The 19,476-nt window shown below is 43.2% G+C and overlaps 2 protein-coding genes across 12 annotated transcripts in view; one reads left to right on the top strand and one right to left on the bottom strand.

Moving 5' to 3' along the window:
* SMAP1 (small ArfGAP 1) overlaps positions 1-17,585 on the top strand; it is a 161,699-nt gene extending 144,114 nt beyond the window's left edge. For all 8 annotated transcript variants that reach the window (XM_044776978.2, XM_044776980.2, XM_044776979.2 and 5 more), the window contains 4 exons: positions 8,211-8,338; positions 13,294-13,462; positions 14,357-14,670; positions 16,635-17,585. In XM_044776978.2, the coding sequence (XP_044632913.1) occupies positions 8,211-8,338; positions 13,294-13,462; positions 14,357-14,670; positions 16,635-16,766 (743 nt within the window). In that variant the 3' untranslated portion in view covers positions 16,767-17,585. The remainder of the gene's footprint in view (positions 1-8,210; positions 8,339-13,293; positions 13,463-14,356; positions 14,671-16,634) is intronic.
* Positions 15,855-19,476, bottom strand: part of B3GAT2 (beta-1,3-glucuronyltransferase 2) — a 53,440-nt gene continuing 49,818 nt past the window's right edge. Inside the window, exons 3-5 of one of the 4 annotated variants that reach the window (XR_006532092.2) lie at positions 18,524-18,672; positions 18,280-18,446; positions 15,855-15,974 (exon numbers count right to left, since the gene is read on the bottom strand). Coding sequence is in view for 2 of the 4 variants with exons in the window: in XM_014845845.3 (XP_014701331.3) it covers positions 18,407-18,672 (266 nt within the window). In the remaining 2 variants the exon portion in view is untranslated. Of the gene's footprint in view, positions 15,975-17,566; positions 18,673-19,476 lie in introns of those variants that run through there. The other 3 variants (XR_011504909.1, XM_014845847.3, XM_014845845.3) reach the window with 3 other exon arrangements.

Raw genomic sequence — 19,476 nt, 5'->3', positions numbered from 1 at the left:
GCATTTGAATACAGTTTGAAGCTTGACAATTTTAACATGCTTCAAATGGACATTTGTGACTTGAATTTACAAAGTAACTCACAGGAGAGTTTTTCATTTTATAAAAGCAAGTTGTATTTTAATACAGAGGAATTTCAAATAACAGATTTATTAAGGAAAGAGCATTAAATGGTTTCTTGAGTAGAAAATAAAAAGGGTTCTTTGAGTAGCATGAAGATTTATAAAGCTTTAACGAGGAGGAGTTTTGCCATTAAGGTGAGCATCGCTGCGTCTCACGGAAGCAGGCTTCTTTAGTCAGAGCTGCTTCCACTTTACGTTCATCCCTTCCCCAGATGACGCCTCAGCAGTTACGATGAATTAGGTGTGGCAGTTGTCATCATAGCCAGGGTATACTCAAGGCTGAATGTTCATGCTCAGTCAAAAACGGTAACGAAAAACATAGCATCCGTTTACTTACCATATTCTTACCTGCCTTAAACTGGATTAGTGATACATCACATCTCATGTTGCTCTTTGACCTTTTTTATTATTTGTGCAAATAGATTATAACCAGCTAATGCCTCTGACATTCAAGTAAAGGATGAACTCAATTAGTATTTATTGAGCACCAGCAGAGTTCATGGAACTCTAGTAAATACCAGAAGATGCAGCCTCGTTTCTGTCTAGGAGTGCAAGTGGGGGATGAGGTTGCAGTGTGGAAACTAGGAGAAAGAATTATTAGTGAGGAAAGAGATGGGATTACGTTAAGAGAATTGGTTACGAGAATTTAGTTTGAAATCTGGAGTAATGCTAAAGTTCCCAAATTAAATTTTATTTTGCTCAATTCAAAGGTTAACTTTCTTGCGGCTCCTGGTTAGAGGATGAGCACATGAGGTTTTTTGTAAATTAAAACTTACAGACTTACCTTGAGCGCAGTCTCATGTGTTCTGGAGGTCGTCTTTGGAGCGAACAGCAGGTAGGAAGGTAGGCGGCTCCCTAGATGAACGCAGCTCCTGGTGCCCTCCCTCCCTTTGTGAAGCCCCTCTCATCTTCCTGAGCAGACGCGTTTGGGGGGCTGACGTGCGTAAGTCCTGTGTGCTGCCTTGGACGGAGTGACTGGAGGACACGTTTCTCATTTAGAGAGATGGCTCCAACCTCGTTGTCATCAGTGAACTGGAGTGAGGAAACCCTGGGGAAGCAGTTGTAATGCCCTAGGCAAACGGTCGCCTGCAGGCTGTGGCTGTGAACACAGAGGCGCCAGCGAAGATGTCGACAGCAGCGGCTGCAGAGTCTGCCAGGAGAGTGTGGCCTTAGACTCAAAGGGAGGAGATTTTCAAGGAGGAAGCATTGGCTAGGACTAAATGCGGTGGTGGCAAAGTAGGGCAAGGGCTAACGAGGGATTTGTAGGCAGATCCCTGCTACTTTTCAAAAATAGTGTCATTATTCCACGTTTTCTCCCAAAAGGAAGATCACTTGACTTGTTTTCCTCCGTTGCTCTGCTGTCACCAAGGAATCCTCCCGTCATCTGTGTCTGGAAAGCACTTCAGCTCGCAGGCAGCTATTGAGCATTTGCTGTGTGTCAAGCTGCGCTCTCTTCCTGGGCAGAGGCCAGGATGGAGTGCACAGGGCTCTGCGCCGTGAACACGGTGCCAGGGTGAGGTACTGCGCATGCCTGTCCAATCTCAGTGCCTTCAGGTGCTGTTACAAACTCAACATAACAACTGTAGGCACTTGGGCAGGCGGCCACTTTGCAGCCCCTGGATTTTGGGAGGAAGAGCCTGTAGGCCTGACTGAACAGAGCGCGTGATGTGGCCTACAGCGGGAGTGGGGCTGCGTCTTGTGGGCTCAGGAGTCCTTTGTTGCCTCAGAAGGGATCTCGGGCCAAGTACTGTGCCTGGGCTGAGTAGTGACCAGCCCCTGCCCGCTAGGTGCGTTTAGAGGGAGGGCGACTGTCATTAAACCATTCTAAGGCTGGACAGGAGGGGCACCAGGAAAAGCTGCTCAGGCTGGACAGGAAGGGGCACCAGGAAAAGCTGCTCAGGCTGGACAGGAGGGGCACCAGGAAAAGCTGCTCAGGCCGGTTAGGGCAGGTGAGTTTTCCAGGCGCACCACCAGACTTCTGTGGGAATCCTGGGCTTATTGTGTAAACTGTCCTGCTGCGAGGGTTAAACTGAGATACTTCATATAAAGCATTGATCAGAGTACCTGGCAATAGAGCTTAAATAAAAATATTAGTGTTAAAAATGTGTTATTAAAATGCAAAGTGTTACATTCTTATTTCCTTTTAGTTTATAAATTGTTGTTCAAAGGCACTTGGAATGGGCCAAGGAGAAGACGCTAAATATTGTTTTAAATACTATGTTTACCTTTACTCATTTGGATTATTGGTGTCAGATGAGTTGTGGTATAGCCACTGTTAATGGAATCGAGTCTTACTCACCATATTGAGGATTTCTAGATGATAGAGACTGGCCTTCGGGACTTTGTCATAGTTGAAATGTTGCCTTCTCTCCAAGTGTCCGTCAGCGTCACCATGTGAGGCATGCCAGTGCATGCGTGCTGGCACGCCTTATGTTCCTGTGAGATGGAGCGCTGGGTTTTTAACAACTTTTTTTTTTTTTACTTCAAAACATTTTAACCTTTTCTTGTAAATTTCTGCTATGTGTGCAGTTTAAAATAGTCATCTACTAACTCAGTGTTCAAAGAAAATGCTAGCCTGGAATCTTAAGGTAACATTGGAAAAAAAGTTACCCTCAAGCTACTAACTGAAGGCTTGCTTGATCCTTTGCTTTTGAGATTGAGATGTGTCTTCATTTTACCACGTTGTCCTGATTTCTTCTGTTTGCTCGTTGCCTTTTCGAGGGGTCCTTTGTGCTTCATTATCATTCTTTATGATGTTCTGCCCAGCTAAGTGTCTTCCATTTGCCTCAGGCTTTTCTTGTACTCTGGATCTCCCATTATTTGTATTGTCCACCAGCTGCTGTTTCTGCGTACTGATTGAGGGGCCACTGCCCTCCTGCTGCCGCTGCTCCCACCGAGCTGTAGCTGAGCAGGGGACACATGCACGCCCAGGAGCCTGTCTGTGGTGAGCTCTGACTGCTGTTTGTACAGACGTCCTTCTCGCACAGAAGGCAGTGTCTGCAGCTCCCACCCTGAAAGAGGATGTTTCCCTTTGTGTATGTGCACAGCCATGCACATTTGTGCACACAAAATGCAACCCATGTTGGATTTAAATTATGGTGATTGGTACGATGTAACTCATTTAATTCGACTAAGCCTTATTCTTTCTAAATCTTTAAACTATCTGACAAACTGTATTTTTGACATGTTGGTGTTCTGTTGCTTTTGTGGCCTCTGAGCTTTTTCAGTCAGCAGAGACAGCTCTTAGTGGACTCTTGATTAGAGGATGCATTGAACTCCCAGCCACTTGTAAACATTGTTGATGCAGCACTGATTGTATCCACACCTGCTTCTCTCTGATGACCACGTCCACCTGGGTCCTTCACTGAAAATTGGGAGGCTGGGGGCTGGTAGGAGGACAGTGGAGTTGGGAGATGATTAGGCGGGGGTGTGTGGTGCTGAACGGGTTTTGAATGGTTTATGTGACTGCTTCTCTAACTTAGTACAAATAATTATAAACTACTTAAAAGTTGGTTTTTAATTTTCAGAATTTTAAGTGATTTCTTTGTAGTTTGGGACAGTTGTAATTACATTTTTTGTGTGTGGTTTAGAGAAAAGAGCACTCACAGTTTGGGGTCAGAAGACTGTTCCATGGCAGGTTTTCCCCTTAACCAGGGAAGTGACGTTGAGCAACTTGTAATCTGTCTGCACCCTAGTTTTTCTAACTGGAGATCATGGAAGGAGATGGCCCTCCCATCTGTAATGGAGACGAAAATGATAACGTGTAAACGTTCTTTAAAAACATCCAGGCAACATGTGATGTTTATAATGATGGTAATGATAGCTAGTCTTTAATTGTCCTTTTAAAGTACTGAAAATAAAAAAAAAACCACCTTCAAAGTGAATTAAAACAATCTTTTTTAAAGAAGGTGTTTAGCAAGCCAAATCTAGTAAGTCAAATCAGCAAACATTGAAATCAATGGGAAAAACCATTGGGAACTTGTATTTGCAAGGCTGAGAAGTTGTCATTTAGGCTAAGGATTTGTTTTTCAACAATTCTGTGAATGCTTAGCTTTCATAGCAACAAGGAAGATTGATGGGAGTGAAATCCATCCTATTAGGGGAATCATACGGGGAGAAGACTGATTGGGGTAGAGAGAAGAGAGGGCAGCGGGTGTGTTCTAGACTTGAGAGCAGAGCAGAGTCACCTGTGCCCATCACGAGGCTGGATAGAGAGAAGCCTCGGGCAGGTTGGGAGAAAGTTCCTTATCTGATGTTTTTGGAGCTAAAAGAAAATCTTCCCCAGTCACTTGAAAATAGTGTCAATCTGGCCACAGAGATTCTGTCCCTAAGCACACGCTTCCTCCCTCTCATTCTAAAGGATCCCACAGCCCCTTGGTCTTACAGTACGAGTTGACTTTCGCGACGGCTCCATTAACTCTTGTTGGGGAGGTTACAAAGAGAGCCCAGCTCTGTTGTTTGTGAGGTATGCCTTTCTGAGATTTCAAAAGGCCACTTAAAATTTTTTTCTTACGGAATAAGAGTGTGGAGTTGTTGACAGTGCAGCGGTCATTCCCTGCAGGCTTGCTGTTAGGGGCATGCGTGCTCAGTGGTCTGTCTGTAATGGTGACGGTCTGGAAACGGCCTCAAGCGCTCACCAGGGAATTTTATGTGAAGAAAACTATTTGTGTATTTACATCGTTTCGAGCATATGTCTATAAGCACAGGAAATGTATGATAGAGACATTTCTATTGTGGTGAAATACATGACATAAAATTTACCATTTTAACCAGTTTTAAGTGTACAGTTTAGTGGCATTGAGCACATTCACGTTATTGTGCAACCATCGCCACCTTCCGTGGTAGGGAACTTTTAGTCTATTCATTTTTGCATGGTTTGCATCTCTTACAAGAAAATGAGTAAGATAACACATAAGGCTTTGCTCTAGCCCTGGGACACTGGACGAGTTCGACTCTTGCCGTCTGTAAGTGGGATGAGTAGTAGTGCCCCTCACAGCTTCGTTAAAAAGATTAAACCAGGGGCCAGCTGCGTGGCCAAGTAGTTTGTGTGCTCTGCTTCGGCAGCCCGGGGTTTCGCCAGTTCGAGTCCTGGGTGCGGACATAGCACCACTCATCGAGACATGCTGAGGCGGCATCCCACATGCCACAATTAGAAGGACCCACAACTAAAAAAAATACACAGCTACGTACTGGGGGACTTTGGGGAGAAAAAGGAAAAATAAAATCTTAAAAAAAAAAAGATTAAACCAGGGTGGGTGTGTGTTTCTGTGTGTATTTGTATTTTTCAGGCTTGGCACAAAACAAACACCACGCTAAGTGCCAGTCTTCTTTTTATTAGTCACATATGTGATCCTAAGAGTGTGAATGAAAAATAAGATTCATGGGGGCCAGCCCGGAGGCGCACCAGTTAAGTTCACACGTTCCGCTTCTCAGCGGCCTGGGGTTCACCAGTGTGGATCCCGGGTGCGGACGTGGCACCGCTTGGCAAAAGCCATGCTGTGGTAGGCGTCCCATGTATAAAGTAGAGGAAGATGGGCACAGATGTTAGCTCAGGGCCAGTCTTCCTTAGCAAAAAGAGGAGGATTGGCAGCAGTTAGCTCAGGGCTAATCTTCCTCAAAAAAAACAGAGAAAGAAAAAAGAAAAAGAAGATTCAAATCCAAGTGAGGTGCTGCGTGGTGCTGCACAGGTGGGACGCTGTGCTGCCAGGTGCTGAGTAGGGTGCAGATTTGAAAGTAGAAATAAGTTAATATTCTTAGTGGACTGTAATGTCCTATTCAGAACAGACTTTAAGTTTCTGAACTATGCACAGTTTGTAAAAGAAGTGAAGACAGCGTTTGCCTCTAGTGGAGGAAGCGCTGGGTCCTCACCCGTGCGCCCTGGCTCCCTGGTGCTCTGTACGCTGGATTATGTCCCCTGGGAAACATCAGTTGGTAGTATTTTTTCAGTTTACCAAAAACTTAATAATAGTGTTTTCTCATGTTTAAAATTTCTTTCACAAATTTGTCCTAATTGTTAGTCAGCTATTACTTGAAAAAGCAAAAAATTTTAACCGAAAAACTGGAAATACTTACACTCAACTTATCAGCTGTTTCTTTTTCTGCTTTTGGTCCTCTTGGTCGTAGTTTGTTTGAGGACATGTGCTTGTTTGTGAGTTTAAACTGCATATATATCATCAGTCATATTTTCTGCAAATAAAGTGCCTCCTTGCTCGTGGGGGAGAAGGGAGCTGTCTGTCTGGGGAGTTGGGTCCCAGCCCCTCGGCAGCTCACAGGTTAGGGCGTGTGGCTCACGTGGCCTTGCCGCTCGAGTTTCCTTACTGCGCTGTCATGGACACCATGGTAACAAGATGCTCCTGTCGTCGTGTTTTTAATCTGGAATACCTGTCCATTTACAATTGTCTATTTCTAGTTAGTATTTACATGATGTATGTGGAACGGACTAGGAAACACAAGACAGCTCTTTCAAGAGGTCTCACTTCAAAATGCATGTTGCCATTTGAAAGGGTTAGAAATGAAAGAAGTTCCTTTCATGTATGAGTCCTTTTTGAATTCTTTTATGTCACAGTTGTGTCTTAGCTTAAAATTATGTTTATTGTTAGTAATAATCTGTGCATTATTTTATTGCTTCACCTTTAAATTGTCAATAGTGCTTGACGGAGATATACAACACGTGCAATACAGAGACATACGTAGTACTGTAAACATATCATCACTGAAAATGACTGAAAAATATTTGCAGTTGATTCCTTCCAAACTAACCTTTTGTGGGTTTCACACTCCCTTTTATAAATTAAGTAGTAAAAAATATTTTATTGTGACCATTCATTCATTGAAATTAATGACAATTTGTGATTCACTGAAGGTTAAACAGGGAATTAAAGATACCAATTTCTATAGTTATATTTCAAAAAAGAGAAGAAACCTGTGAGTTTCTGTGGGTTGTGGTAGAAATACCCAGTAGGTGGTAGACCTCCATTAAACTTGTCAGATATTTGAGTAGCTGCTCTGCAAGACATCCCGCTCAGTGATGAAAAGATGACAGATCTGCCTTTGAGGAGGGTGTGGTAGATGAGAGAGAGAGCAGATGAGACGGGAAATTGTTAAAACAGCAGCTCGATTCGGATATGCGTCCCAGAGATTAGAGTTGTGATTCTCTGAACCGTTACTTGGTCATGGCCACAGAAGCCTGAAGGACGCGCAGTGTTCCGTTCCCTGGAGTGCCGCACTCACAGACTCTCCACCCCGCTGCACCTCCCACCCCTGCCACCTGGTGAGTTCTGCATGAACATGGAAAGGAGATAGAAAGTAAACTTAAAGAAATCTTTTTGAATGGTAGGGTGAGCAGAAAGCTGATAGAGGATGTTGGCACTCTCTGAGAGTTCCCTTCCTGGTGCGGTTACGTGGCTCGGTACTGCCATCACTGGAGGTGGCTGTGCTGGAATAGAGGGTTCATTTCAGAGTCTTATGGATACTTCCTGTAGAATCAGTTTATATAGTGTAGGTTTGTTTTCTTTCTTTCTAACCAGTTTTTTTCCTTATTGTAACTTTAAAATTCAACACTTCAGACATTTTAAATCATGAAAATTTATTTCCAAGGTAGGTGGATGGTATGAAATGATATCCGAAACATTCGTGTGCACACACACATTTATGGAGAGGTGTTATTAGTAAGGACATGGTATCAAATCCCAGCTCAGCCAGCTATCTCAGAAGCAGTGTGTGTCTCATATGGTTATGGGGATTAAATGAGCAACTATACGTGAAGCTCCCAGAACGGTGCCCGGCACATAAGGAAGCATCAGATGCAGAATAATGTGAAGAGTGTGGTACTACTGGTTAACAAGGGGTTTGGATAAGTACCTAGAAACCGGTGGGTAAAGAATATTTCTGGGAGAATAAGCAAAATTGGAAATCATGTTTTTGGGAAAGAGGCTACAACCTCGGGTAGAGAGGGGACACATATTTTGTTGTCAACTTTTTGAACCATTCTTTTTTTTAAACCATATATTAATTTTTAAAAGAACGCCATGTTTCAAGTAATTTAAGAGATTCTACTTTAAGACAAGAATCTATATCCATGTTCTTCTCAGATGGCCCTGCTGAGGCACCAGTGACCAATGGGAACACGACCACAGTGCCAGCCCTGAATGATGATCTGGACATCTTTGGACCAATGATTTCTAATCCCTTACCTGCATCTGTCATGCCCCCAGCTCAGGTATGTGGTAAGAATATGGTTTTACATGATTGCCGCTTATTTTCTTTTTGGAAAAGTGTCAGAATTTCAATTTTGAAAGACTTGTTTCTGAGCAGTCACTGATTTGAAAGCCTCTGTTCTTTAGACCAGGGTTGGCAAACTAAGCCTGCAGCTTGTCTCTGTCAAGAAAGTTTTATGGGAACACAGCCACTCCATTCGCTACATCTTGTCTGTGGCTGCTTTAACGCTGCAAAAGCAGGTTGAATGGTTAGACACTCTGGGACCACAGAGCTTCAGTGTGCACTGTCTGACGTTTACCAGCTTGCTTTAGGAAACAGGTTTTTTAGCATGAGCAAGTGGGAACACTCAGACTGCGTGAACCTTGCCTGAGATCAAGGAGCTCACTCACTCCAGAAGTTATTAACTGGGTGTGTCAACGCTGACCAGCAGCCACTCGTCTCAGGCTCGACCGAGCCATCCCCGGGAGGGTGTTTGCCTCTGCTTGAGGAGAACTGAGAATCAGAAGTTCTAGCAAATTCAGTCCTCATGTTCTGATGAAGGTCAACTGTTTACAGTTTATCTTCATCAAAGCTTTTAAGCCATAAAATCTTGTTTTTTATTTTAGTGGCTTTAAAAAAACTATTTAGAACATAATATTAATGATCAGGATTTTTTTTTAAGTATTAATGGTAAAGAAATGTTGAATTGCCTTCTTAACATTACATGGAATGTTTTGCCTTTTTTAAATTGTACTATATTTAAAGTGTATAATGGTTTGATATACATACCCATCGTGAAGGCACTCCTACCATCATCTTAATTAACACACCCATCGCCTCACATATTTAACCTTTGAGGGTGAGAGCACTCAAGTTCTTCTCTCTCAGCAGATTCCAGTCGTACAACAGTGTTATCGACTGTAGGCGCCATGTTATGCATTAGATCCTCAGGCCTTGTTCATTTATAATTGGAGGTTTGTGCCCTTTTACTAACACACCCCCCCCCCTTGCAAACCACCATTCTGCTGTTTCTGTGAGTTTGACTGTTCTTTTAGATTCCACATGTAAGTGATGTCATACAGTATTTGTCTTTCTTTAAGATGAAATAGATGAACTTTCAGGAATACAGTTTACTCTTAGATATACAACTTTAAGATTCTATTTTAAATATATACTTTACAAATAAACAACCAGTTTGTTTCAGTACAGCATAATTTTTGAGGTAAAATATATTCCTTTCTCTAGAAAAACTGAGCCAAGTGGAAATTGTTTCGATGGAAAGTTTTAATAAGAACGAACCTAGGTTGTATTAAGACGACTAATTACATATATTTTTATTACATATATTTATTATTATGATAGTCATTGTATAATTACTACTGGAATTGAGCAAATAGATTTCTTAGGAATAATTAGTTTAAATGGATCTTTATCAAAACTGCAGCATTAATGTTTATTTTCAGGAAAGATAGCTTTATTTTATGGTTTTGCTACTTCTCCTCCCCCTCCCCCAACACATAAAAAGAGGGACTAAGTGTTGCCACTATTGTGTCAGTTAACATTAATTACCTTGTGAATTTGTGCAGGCCTGGGTATGCATATGATAATAAAAAATTCTCTAATGCTAGTATTGTGTCTTTGGAAGGACGCATTTAGGGTATTTGACAGTCTGAGCATGAAAAGCAGTTTCTTTCGGTCTAGCGTTCTAGTGAGGCTTTATAATCTGCTGAACTCCTTTAGATGCCACTGGGTGAGAGTTGCTTTTCGACTGCTGGAGAATCACACCCCCGTCTGAGGCACCGGTGTGCCTCCCATGTTCTGTCCAGCGTCAGAGCAGCGAGTGGACCCGTGTAGACCTCACTGGACTCTTAGGTAGCGCCGTGCTGAGGAGTGTGGGGGTAGCTCCCCCCCGCTGTGAGGGTTGGGCCAGCCTCATGCTCTGGGCATTCTGATAGCATAGAGGGCTGAGTTTTTCACTCATACCGAATTCTGTTTTTGTAACATTGTTTTTGGACCAAAATTGTGCCAGACATACTGAGCCCTATAAAGTATTTGATGAACAGAATTATCTGTCACCCAAACTAACATGTAAAGATTAAAATCCAGGCAAAAAGTAATGTTTTTGAAAATGGGAGGAGGGTAAGTCAGGTTAAAGCACACATTTTATACATACACTGCTACTTGGTAATGCACTAGTTTTGGTGGGTTTTTATTATGTGAAATTGACTGGAGACCAATAGGAATTACTCTGAATCCTATATTTGTTCACTCCTGATTTTATTTTCTGAGCACAGTACAAATTCTAGTAGATTTTCCTACTCGGTTGAACATGAGATCATTGATTTTACTATCTGCTTTACTCGTCTGGCTGTGTAGTCTTCCTGAGGGGCTTGGAAATACCCAGCTCACCGGAGTGTACATGTGTGTGAGGGTGCAGGGGAATCGTTGCCGAGTCCCCAAAGGTGACATGTAGAAGCCATCCCTGTCCTGTTCTGTCTGCAGTACACACGCACCAGCTGTGACTGGTCCTGCTCGAGTGCTCTCACCTGTCCTTGGTTTAGCCCTAGGATCCAGACAGCCAGAGGGCCTTTGGTTAGGGATCCTTCCTGCAGCCTCCTGAAGTGTCACTTGACAGGCAAAAGTTGTCCCCTTATCCTGGAGTTCTAGTGCTGGCAAATGGAGCGCTGAAAGAAATAAACCGCTGAGTGCTCACTAGTCATGCTCTTCGGTTGGACTGTTCTAGGCGGTGTCCGTGTTGAAGTAGATGTTCCATATTGTCTGCCTTCATCCGAAGAAAATCCATGTTTAGAGCCTGTATTAGTCAGGCTGCGCCAGGAGACTGGAGTAAAGCTTTTGCAGCCACTTGGGGTTTTCTTGTAGTTGTCTCTCCACAGGGAATAGACCTCATGGTTTTGGCAGGTTTTTAGATTAAACAGACACTAAACATGATGAAAAGATCAGTTAGAGATCTAAAAAGACAACAACAAAACAGCAAGCTCATAGATACAGAGAACAGATGGGCGGTTGCCAGAGGCGCGGGTGGGAGAAATAGATGAAGGGGCTCAAGAAGTAAAACAAAACAAAACATCTGTCAAATGAATGAATGTATGTTGGCTGAACTGCAGTCTGAATCATCTCATAAAAACAGAATACAGAATTGATTTTACTCATTCCACTTTCATTCAACGTTCATTCAATAAATAGTATTTCTAACCTAGTGTTTTTATCATAATGTATGCATATAGCTCATGAGTGAACAAACATAAATTTAACCATATTGGACAAAAAGAAAAAGATCACTGAGGGAGGTAGTTGCTTGTTATCTGACAACATTAACAATGCACATTGTGCTTAAGCCTGCCATTGTGCACAGCACATCTTGTGGTCACCAAGCGGTTCTGTAAGGTAAGTATCCTGTTCTCCTCATTTACAGGAGTGAGACGACGGGGTGAGTAGAGGGCAGGAGGTAGGAAGTGGTGGGCAGAGCCCTGGTCCTGGCGGGCTGCTGCAGGGCCCACACTCTCAGCCTGGTGATCTGCTTCTTCCCTGGCAGTTCACATACGTTGTGCTCAAGCACCTGTTATATTTGCTGTTCCATCATGTCTAATTTCTTACACATTTCAGATCTTTTGCAAAATTAAGTGGCTTTTTCTTTCCATCTCAAAATTCTTGCTTAATTCATCATAATAGATTCAAAATATTGTTCTGCTTAAAGTAGTTTGTGAATACAATGCTTGGATGATAATTTATTGCAAGGTTTTTTAGCCAAGACTTTAAATATTTTAAGTTTGTTTAAATTCAAGGCAAATCATATACATGATCTTTAACTTCTACTTGCTACTCACTTTATTCTATAGTTTGAGAAGACTTTTAGCCAGTTTTTACACTAGTCTTGGTAGAATTCTTTGAAACTCTTCATATCTAAAACAAGTCCATGTAAACAAATGTGAATGTGATTGAATATTTAATGACCACAGATCATTAAAGTCAGGTTATCAGTTGTGATTGTATAATACTGTGTGCAAGATAGGAGATTACGTGAAAATTTTTGTTTTGTGTTAAATCTCTGCAGTTTATTTGCATTTATGTTCATTCACCCCTTGCCTGAAAGTGGAGTGCAAGCTAGGGTCGAGAGTGTAGTGGCTGATGTTTGCTGTGCTTCATTTCTGGATAGACTAGAAGTGTTCTCAGGTGGGTAAAACTGACCCAGAGGCCTCCTCATGGCTGAGCAGTTATGTTTGCCTGCTCCACATTGGTGGCCCAGGGTTTCACTGGTTCAGATCCTGGGCGCTGACCTAGCACCGCTCATCAGGCCATGCTGAGGGGGCGTCCCACATGCCACAACTAGAAGGACCTGCAGCTGGAGTATACACCTATGTACTGGGGGGCTTTGGGGAGAAGAAGAAGGGGGAAAAAAAGTTGGCAACAGATGTTAGCTCAGGTGCCAATCTTAAAAAAAAAAACTGATTTAGATTAGGCTTATAAAAATATCACAATGCATCTTTTGGGAAACAAGCCCCGCCCCACGCAAAACAGACAAAATCAGCCATTACAGGAGCCGGTTGCAGTCTGCTGTAGTTGTAGAAATGTTCTTTATTCCAAGGAAGGGACACCAGTTCCTTGAAGCACTGGTTGCTGAGGATGCCTGAGGCTCTCCCGGGAGTGGTGGTCCTCAGGCAGCAGCCACATACCATGTGGTTGGGATATGATGGGCAGAAACTGTTAGTCTAGCAGGTGAACGCAGTTTATTACGAAAGAGCTGTGATCTACCTCTGCTACGTGAACAGGTTCAGGGTAGGAACATTGTGCCTTTATCCTCGATGTTGTTCTTTCGTGTGTGGGCTTGTGGAATGATCTCTCTAACGTCACCGTTTTACCTTCCACAGTTGTTTACTCTCTGCCTGGTGTCATAACTTCACTTGGACTTTAGGTGACGGATGAGCTTTGTTTTAGTGCTTGTTTTGGTGTCTGTCTTAGGGCACGTCCTCTGTACCAGCAGCTGCTGCTCTGTCTACAGTAACCTCTGGGGATCTGGATCTCTTCACTGAGCAAACGACAAAATCAGAAGAGGTGGCAAAGAAACAGCTCTCCAAGGACTCCATCTTGTCTCTGTATGGCACAGGGACCCTTCCGCAGCAGAGTGCTGGTAATTCAGCTTGAAGTCTGCTTTCAGTGAATTGCAGTGACGTTACTAAAAGGATATCCTTTCTGGTTATGACAGTATCACTTATATTTCTTACCTATTTCTCTATGTAGTGGGTGCTTTTGTTGTTGCAATTTATACAACTACAAAACTGAACCGAATGAGGCGTTAAAATTAAAAAGCATGTACAGGATTCACAAAACTTTATTCATTCGAATTAACAAGCTGTGCACATAATACTTAATATTGTTTCACAAGCTTACAGGGCATGGATTATCTTTGAAGAATTACTTAAATTGGATTTACATGAAATTTATAACTTTGTGTACAGTATGGTATTTTCTCTGCAAGTAAACACCACAGTCTGAACTATCACATGGATTCCAAAAAAGCTTTGGGTTTTTTTAAATGATTATAGTGAAATACTAGCATGGTAAGATTTATTGTTTATACAGTTTTAATGTCAGACCATTTCGTCTAAAATAATGAGCTGCATTTCACATAGAAGCTGAAACTGTGACATCCCAGCTGCTTCCATTAACTGCAGACACAGTCAGCTCCGTCTCTGGTGGAGGGGCCAGTGGAGCAGGTCGCAGAGGCAGCACGTGGTCTCCTGGTTTCACAGTGGGTGCTTTCTGTAGCTGTTGCGTAGGATTCCTTTATCCGAATTAAACTTGCTCAGGTTAACAACTGATGTGTCTGCATTCGGGACATAACAGCTCTGAAGGTGCAGGTGTGAGTGGGTCTGAGGAGGCGGAGCAGCCAGACTGGAATTAGATTTTTTCTGTGGGTAGTTCAGAAAGGTGGTAATGCTTTTTCTTTGATTACAGAGGTGAGTGCTGCACCTGGAATAACAGCTGTTTTCTTCATTTTCTTTTCTTGCTTCTTATGATGCAGGTGTGTTTATGGGACCCACAAATATACCATTTACCTCACAAGCACCAACTGCTTTTCAAGGTTTTTCATCAATGGGCGCACCTGTGCCTGCAGCTCCTGGCCTTATAGGAAGTATGATGGGACAGAGCGCAAGCATGATGGTGGGCATGCCCATGCCCATGCCCAATGGGTTCATGGGAAATGCACAAACTGGTGTGATGCCCCTTCCTCCGAACGTTGTTGGCACCCAGGGAGGAATGGTGGGCCAGATGGGTGTGCCCCAGAGTAAGTTTGGCCTGCCACAAGCTCAACAGCCCCAGTGGAACCTCTCTCAGGTAGGGGTCATTTACTCTCCAATTTCTCCAAAATCAGAGAAACCAGATTGTTTCTAAATGGTTTTATTTGTATTTAAATCTAACGATCTAGCAGAAAGAATTGAGTAGGGATATTGTATAAGGTCACAGTGTCTATAGATATCCTGAACTTCTATCAGATAGACAGATGAGCCGTCCTTGGCCCTGTATTGAGAGTATTCAGACTGTAGCAGTGGAAGTCATCTTGGGGACCCTCGGAGACTCCCTGTCTGCCCCTTTACGTTAGCACAAGGCCCTAACTCAGCTCCTAATGTGTTGGGGCGTTGTTATAGTGCACTTAGACCAACTATCTTTACTAATTATTTTTGGGTTTTTTATAACTCACAAATTAGAAAAGAGATCTGGCCTCATATTCTCAAAGTGCTATTTTATGAGGGATGTAGGCTGTTCTGCATGTCATGTGGCTTCTGGCCATGGATTTATAAAAATCTTTCCAAAAATTTTTGTAGAGTTGTATTATGTTTATGTTTAAAAAGAATATCACTAGTTCAAGAATTCCCATAAGATGTGAACAAGCCCACATTTGTCTTAGCCATCCCTTCATATACAAAATCTTGTTTCTACTTATTAGTTTAGAGCCAAGAGCTGATGTTTCAGTATTCCCTCCTTCAAACCCACTCCTCCTTGAGGGCCCCCTGACTCCTGGCTCCATGGCCCAGGCCCGCACTCCTGCTCCCCCTCGCACGTGCTGCTTGCTGTGCTCTCAGTTTGCTGATCTGGGTTTCTGCTCTAGCAGCTGCTTTACCTGGAAGGCATGTGGGGAATGGTCAGTATTGCCCCATGATGCTGCAAGTTACTTTTACTGTCATCGTTTAAAGGAGTAGCTGTATCACATTGGTCTCCACTCTCTGGGAATCGCAGACATTGTAAGTACGAAATGTCAGGAGCAGCTTCCGTGTAGGCAGCATGCTGAAGCACACCTGCTCAGCTTAAGGTGCGGGGTGAGCCCTTGTCCATCATGCTGAGGGGAGCGCTGTCCTCCTCCAGTCTCCCTCAGTGGGACCTGCTGGCCAGCGACAGGTGGTTAAAGCTCCTTTAGTGGGTATGAAGAAGTGATCTGCCCCTTCAGACACTTCTGCATGATCAGTGGCATGGTTAATCTTAGTGTCTTTATTAAGAATATAGTCCAACCCTGAGCCCAGGTTTTTAACCTGCTCTGTGCTGTGTGGTAAATCTTCTTGCCTTCCCTTCACTTATCATCAATCTTGGAAGGAAGAGAACTACAGGGAAGGGTTAAGATGCTTCTATACAAACAGGACTCCAGTCTGGAAGAAAAATACATGTAATCTTACACCTTATACCATATAAGGAAAGTTAATTTTAGATGTTTATGTGGTTAGCTAAGCAAAAGAAAAAATGTATGCCTTATGACCATGGTTTTTAATACTCAGAAAGTAAGTATATAGAGCCATTTGAGATTTCTAACAGCAATCATGTGCAATTTATAATTTTGGACTATTGCACTTTCTAGAATGTCCTTAGTCCTTAGTAGTTAAAGCACAATATCCTAGTACAGTTGAAAGTTACACTAGTGGACTCGTCGTATAACCATATACAAATTCAAAGATTGCTTTGGTACATTTTTTTGGGTTGTGGCTGATCTTTGGGGGACAAGAAATTGAGTCTAAAAGATGAATAGATACATTGAGATCACTTTATGGACAGGCTAAAAAGTGGAAGAAAATAAAGACTAAGAAGGGAACAGAGTAGCTCTTTGCTTTCTGTACAGGAATAATTGTATGTTGTTGCTTGTACCCAGGGCTTTGACTGATTTTCATGTTGATGAAAAACACTATAATTGCTGTTAAATTTCAGTATCTCTTCTAATAAAACAGGGTGACTATTAAAAATGTCTAACTGTGGCTAAGGAAACAAGGGTGAGGAGTGATGCAAGCCTCTTAGACTGAGCCTTCTGTGTCTCACAGATGAGTCAGCAGATGGCTGGCATGACTCTCGGTGCGAACCCTCCCGTGGGCCTCGGCCAGCCCCCCAGCACCACGGCAGGATGGTCCGGAAGCTCATCGGGTCAGACTCTCAGCACGCAGCTGTGGAAGTGAAAACTGCAGCGCAAGCTTCCTCCAGCACACGCGCCTGACACTCCTCGCTGGAGCGCATCGAGTCCCCTGTTTATTCATGTACATAATATTTTTTTCTTTTCCCCCATTTGTTCATATTAAGAATTACCTGATTGGCCATGTGGTCTGTCCTGATTTAATCTGATGTGGTGAAAAGCAGGTTGAGAAACCATTTTGTGTCCAGGGCAGCTTTGCTCATGTTTCCCATGATTTCATAAACCACATTGTTTGAGAAGCTGCTCAGTCAACTTGCATAATCAGTTTTACTCTCGATAAAATTATAGATCTAATGTTTGCATATAAGGGAAGTAGTTATCATGTTAGTAATACCTCTAACAGTATAAGCCTCACCCCAGATTAGCCCGTAATCCTGTAGGAAGGTACTGTACGATCAAATGTGTAATCATATAAATAGAATGTCAGTGTGTCACTGAGCACTGTTTCCTGGTGTATCCAGAGTCCCTGATTTCATCATTCACTTCACTGTGCTGTGGTTACGATGTGCTTAACAGGGAACGTGGTTAGTGAAAGGAAGATAAACCTGGATGTTCCTGCAAAACGTACCTTAACGAATGTTGAAAGAATTCAGATTTTATCTGCCTCTCTCTTAATTTGGATCTCTTCTATACATAGTGCTCACATGAAGACCTTTCTCTGCGCTATATACAAACAGGGTAACCAAACAAAGCCACTTTCACTTCTTGAAGGTATATCCAGGTTTATGACAGTAATTGTGTTTACATTTTATGGTGCCTAGTATTGACAAATGTTATAGCCCTATATTAAACAGATGAATCCATAGACCTTTTTTCTGTGGGTTTTATTTCCTACGATGTATACTATCACTAACCTTACAAAAATTAACCTTGCAAAGTCAGGAATTGGGAACATTTAGATGATGAAATACCAGTCATCTGTTTCTGATACCTGTTCACTTCCACCAATTATAAGGCCAAATGGGAAAACAAGTATACGCAATACTCAGAATGGTCCCTGCAGTGTCACTGAGCTGTACTTTACGAGATACTCAGAATGGTCCCTGCAGTGTCACTGAGCTGTACTTTACGAGATACTCAGAATGGTCCCTGCAGTGTCACTGAGCTGTACTTTACGAGATACTCAGAATGGTCCCTGCAGTGTCACTGAGCTGTACTTTACGAGATACTCAGAATGGTCCCTGCAGTGTCACTGAGCTGTACTTTACGAGATACTCAGAATGGTCCCTGCAGTGTCACTGAGCTGTACTTTACGAGATACTCAGAATGGTCCTGCAGTGTCACTGAGCTGTACTTTACGAGATACTCAGAATGGTCCCTGCAGTGTCACTGAGCAGTACATACATCTTCCAGTTTGGTTGGAGGGAGAACATGCAGAACAACGAAGACAAAAACAGACACCGTATACCATCCAGCTGGCTGATGTCAGCTGACAAGCTCTGTGTGAACAGATGTCCGCCAGGTGACGACTGAGGCTGTTGTACTGGAGTGGACAGTACCTGCAGGCTCTGCAGCCTGGCCGCCCTGCGTCCTCTTCCACACCCGCTGGCCAGGCACATGGCACCAGGTGCTGCGGCATTCACACCTCAATTTTCACTGTGTCCAGGTGGTACTTTGGCTCGTTGGCTAGATTAACCTTCTCAGTCCGAGTGTGCCACACGAGGACCTAAGGGGAGGGAGACCTTTGGTAGCCACACAGTGCCGACCCTCACCGTGGTCAGGCAGCACAAGTGAAATGAGTACCTTGGTACAGTTACTGGCTTTTGGTTCCAGTTCTTCGACTGTTGTTATCTGTTTTAGGAAGTCAGACTCCTGCATCCCCGGCTGGGATCCACGCCGTTTAAACACAGCTTTTGGATTGGACAAGATGACTTGAAGGCTTACAGCAAATCCTTTGTGAAAAGTTAGGAAAAAGAAAAAAGACTTTAAAGTAAAATATTGGTATACGTCTCTTTTTTTCTATATACAATTTTGGTCACATCAAAATTTTTCAGTATCTGCTCTGTGCCAGGTGTTGGTTCACAGAGTTGAACGCGAGCCTGACATGTATCATGGTCTCAAGAGGAGACCAGTGGTCACCCTACAGCCCCTGCAGTGCCGTGGGAGAGGCATGTGCACCGGCCTCCTGTAAACTGGGGGGTCCAGGTTGTGGGTAATTCAGGGCGACCTGCCTAAGATGCTGCACACCCTGCGGTTGACACGCAGGAACAACTGAGAAGCAGATGTAGCTGTGGAGCCTCAGAGTGACTCCCCGTGAGAGCCTGCCTCTGACGTCCTCCGTACGCGTGCCATCCAGACCACTGCTGTCATCAACCTTGAATTTAGAAGACTGACGAACACAGTAGGTCAGTCAGAAGATGAATAATACATAACTGTTTGGTCTAAATTTCCAATTTGGTTCAATCTGAAAAGGGGCGGTTGGAAATCAGTGCAGGAGATAGCCGGCCATCTGATAAACTTGTTTTTTGTATTTCACTTTTCAAGGAAATAAACTAGTGTCAATTTCCTTCAATGGTTTGGTCATATGAAAACTCATTACTGTCTAATCTGTAGTTTAATAAACTCGTGTCAAAGGCTTGGCTGTGAAAGACTCTACAGCCTTCGCAACCACTTTGAAAGTCTGAAGCCCAGGACCTCTGCTCTTCAGGACTGAGGCGACACTGTACGCCAGGCACCCCCAGAGCGAAAGCTGTGAG

The sequence above is a fragment of the Equus asinus genome, chromosome 8 (genome assembly GCF_041296235.1).
Source record: "Equus asinus isolate D_3611 breed Donkey chromosome 8, EquAss-T2T_v2, whole genome shotgun sequence".
NCBI classification, from domain to species: Eukaryota; Metazoa; Chordata; class Mammalia; order Perissodactyla; family Equidae; genus Equus; species Equus asinus.
This window is presented reverse-complemented; position numbering and strand designations above follow the sequence as displayed.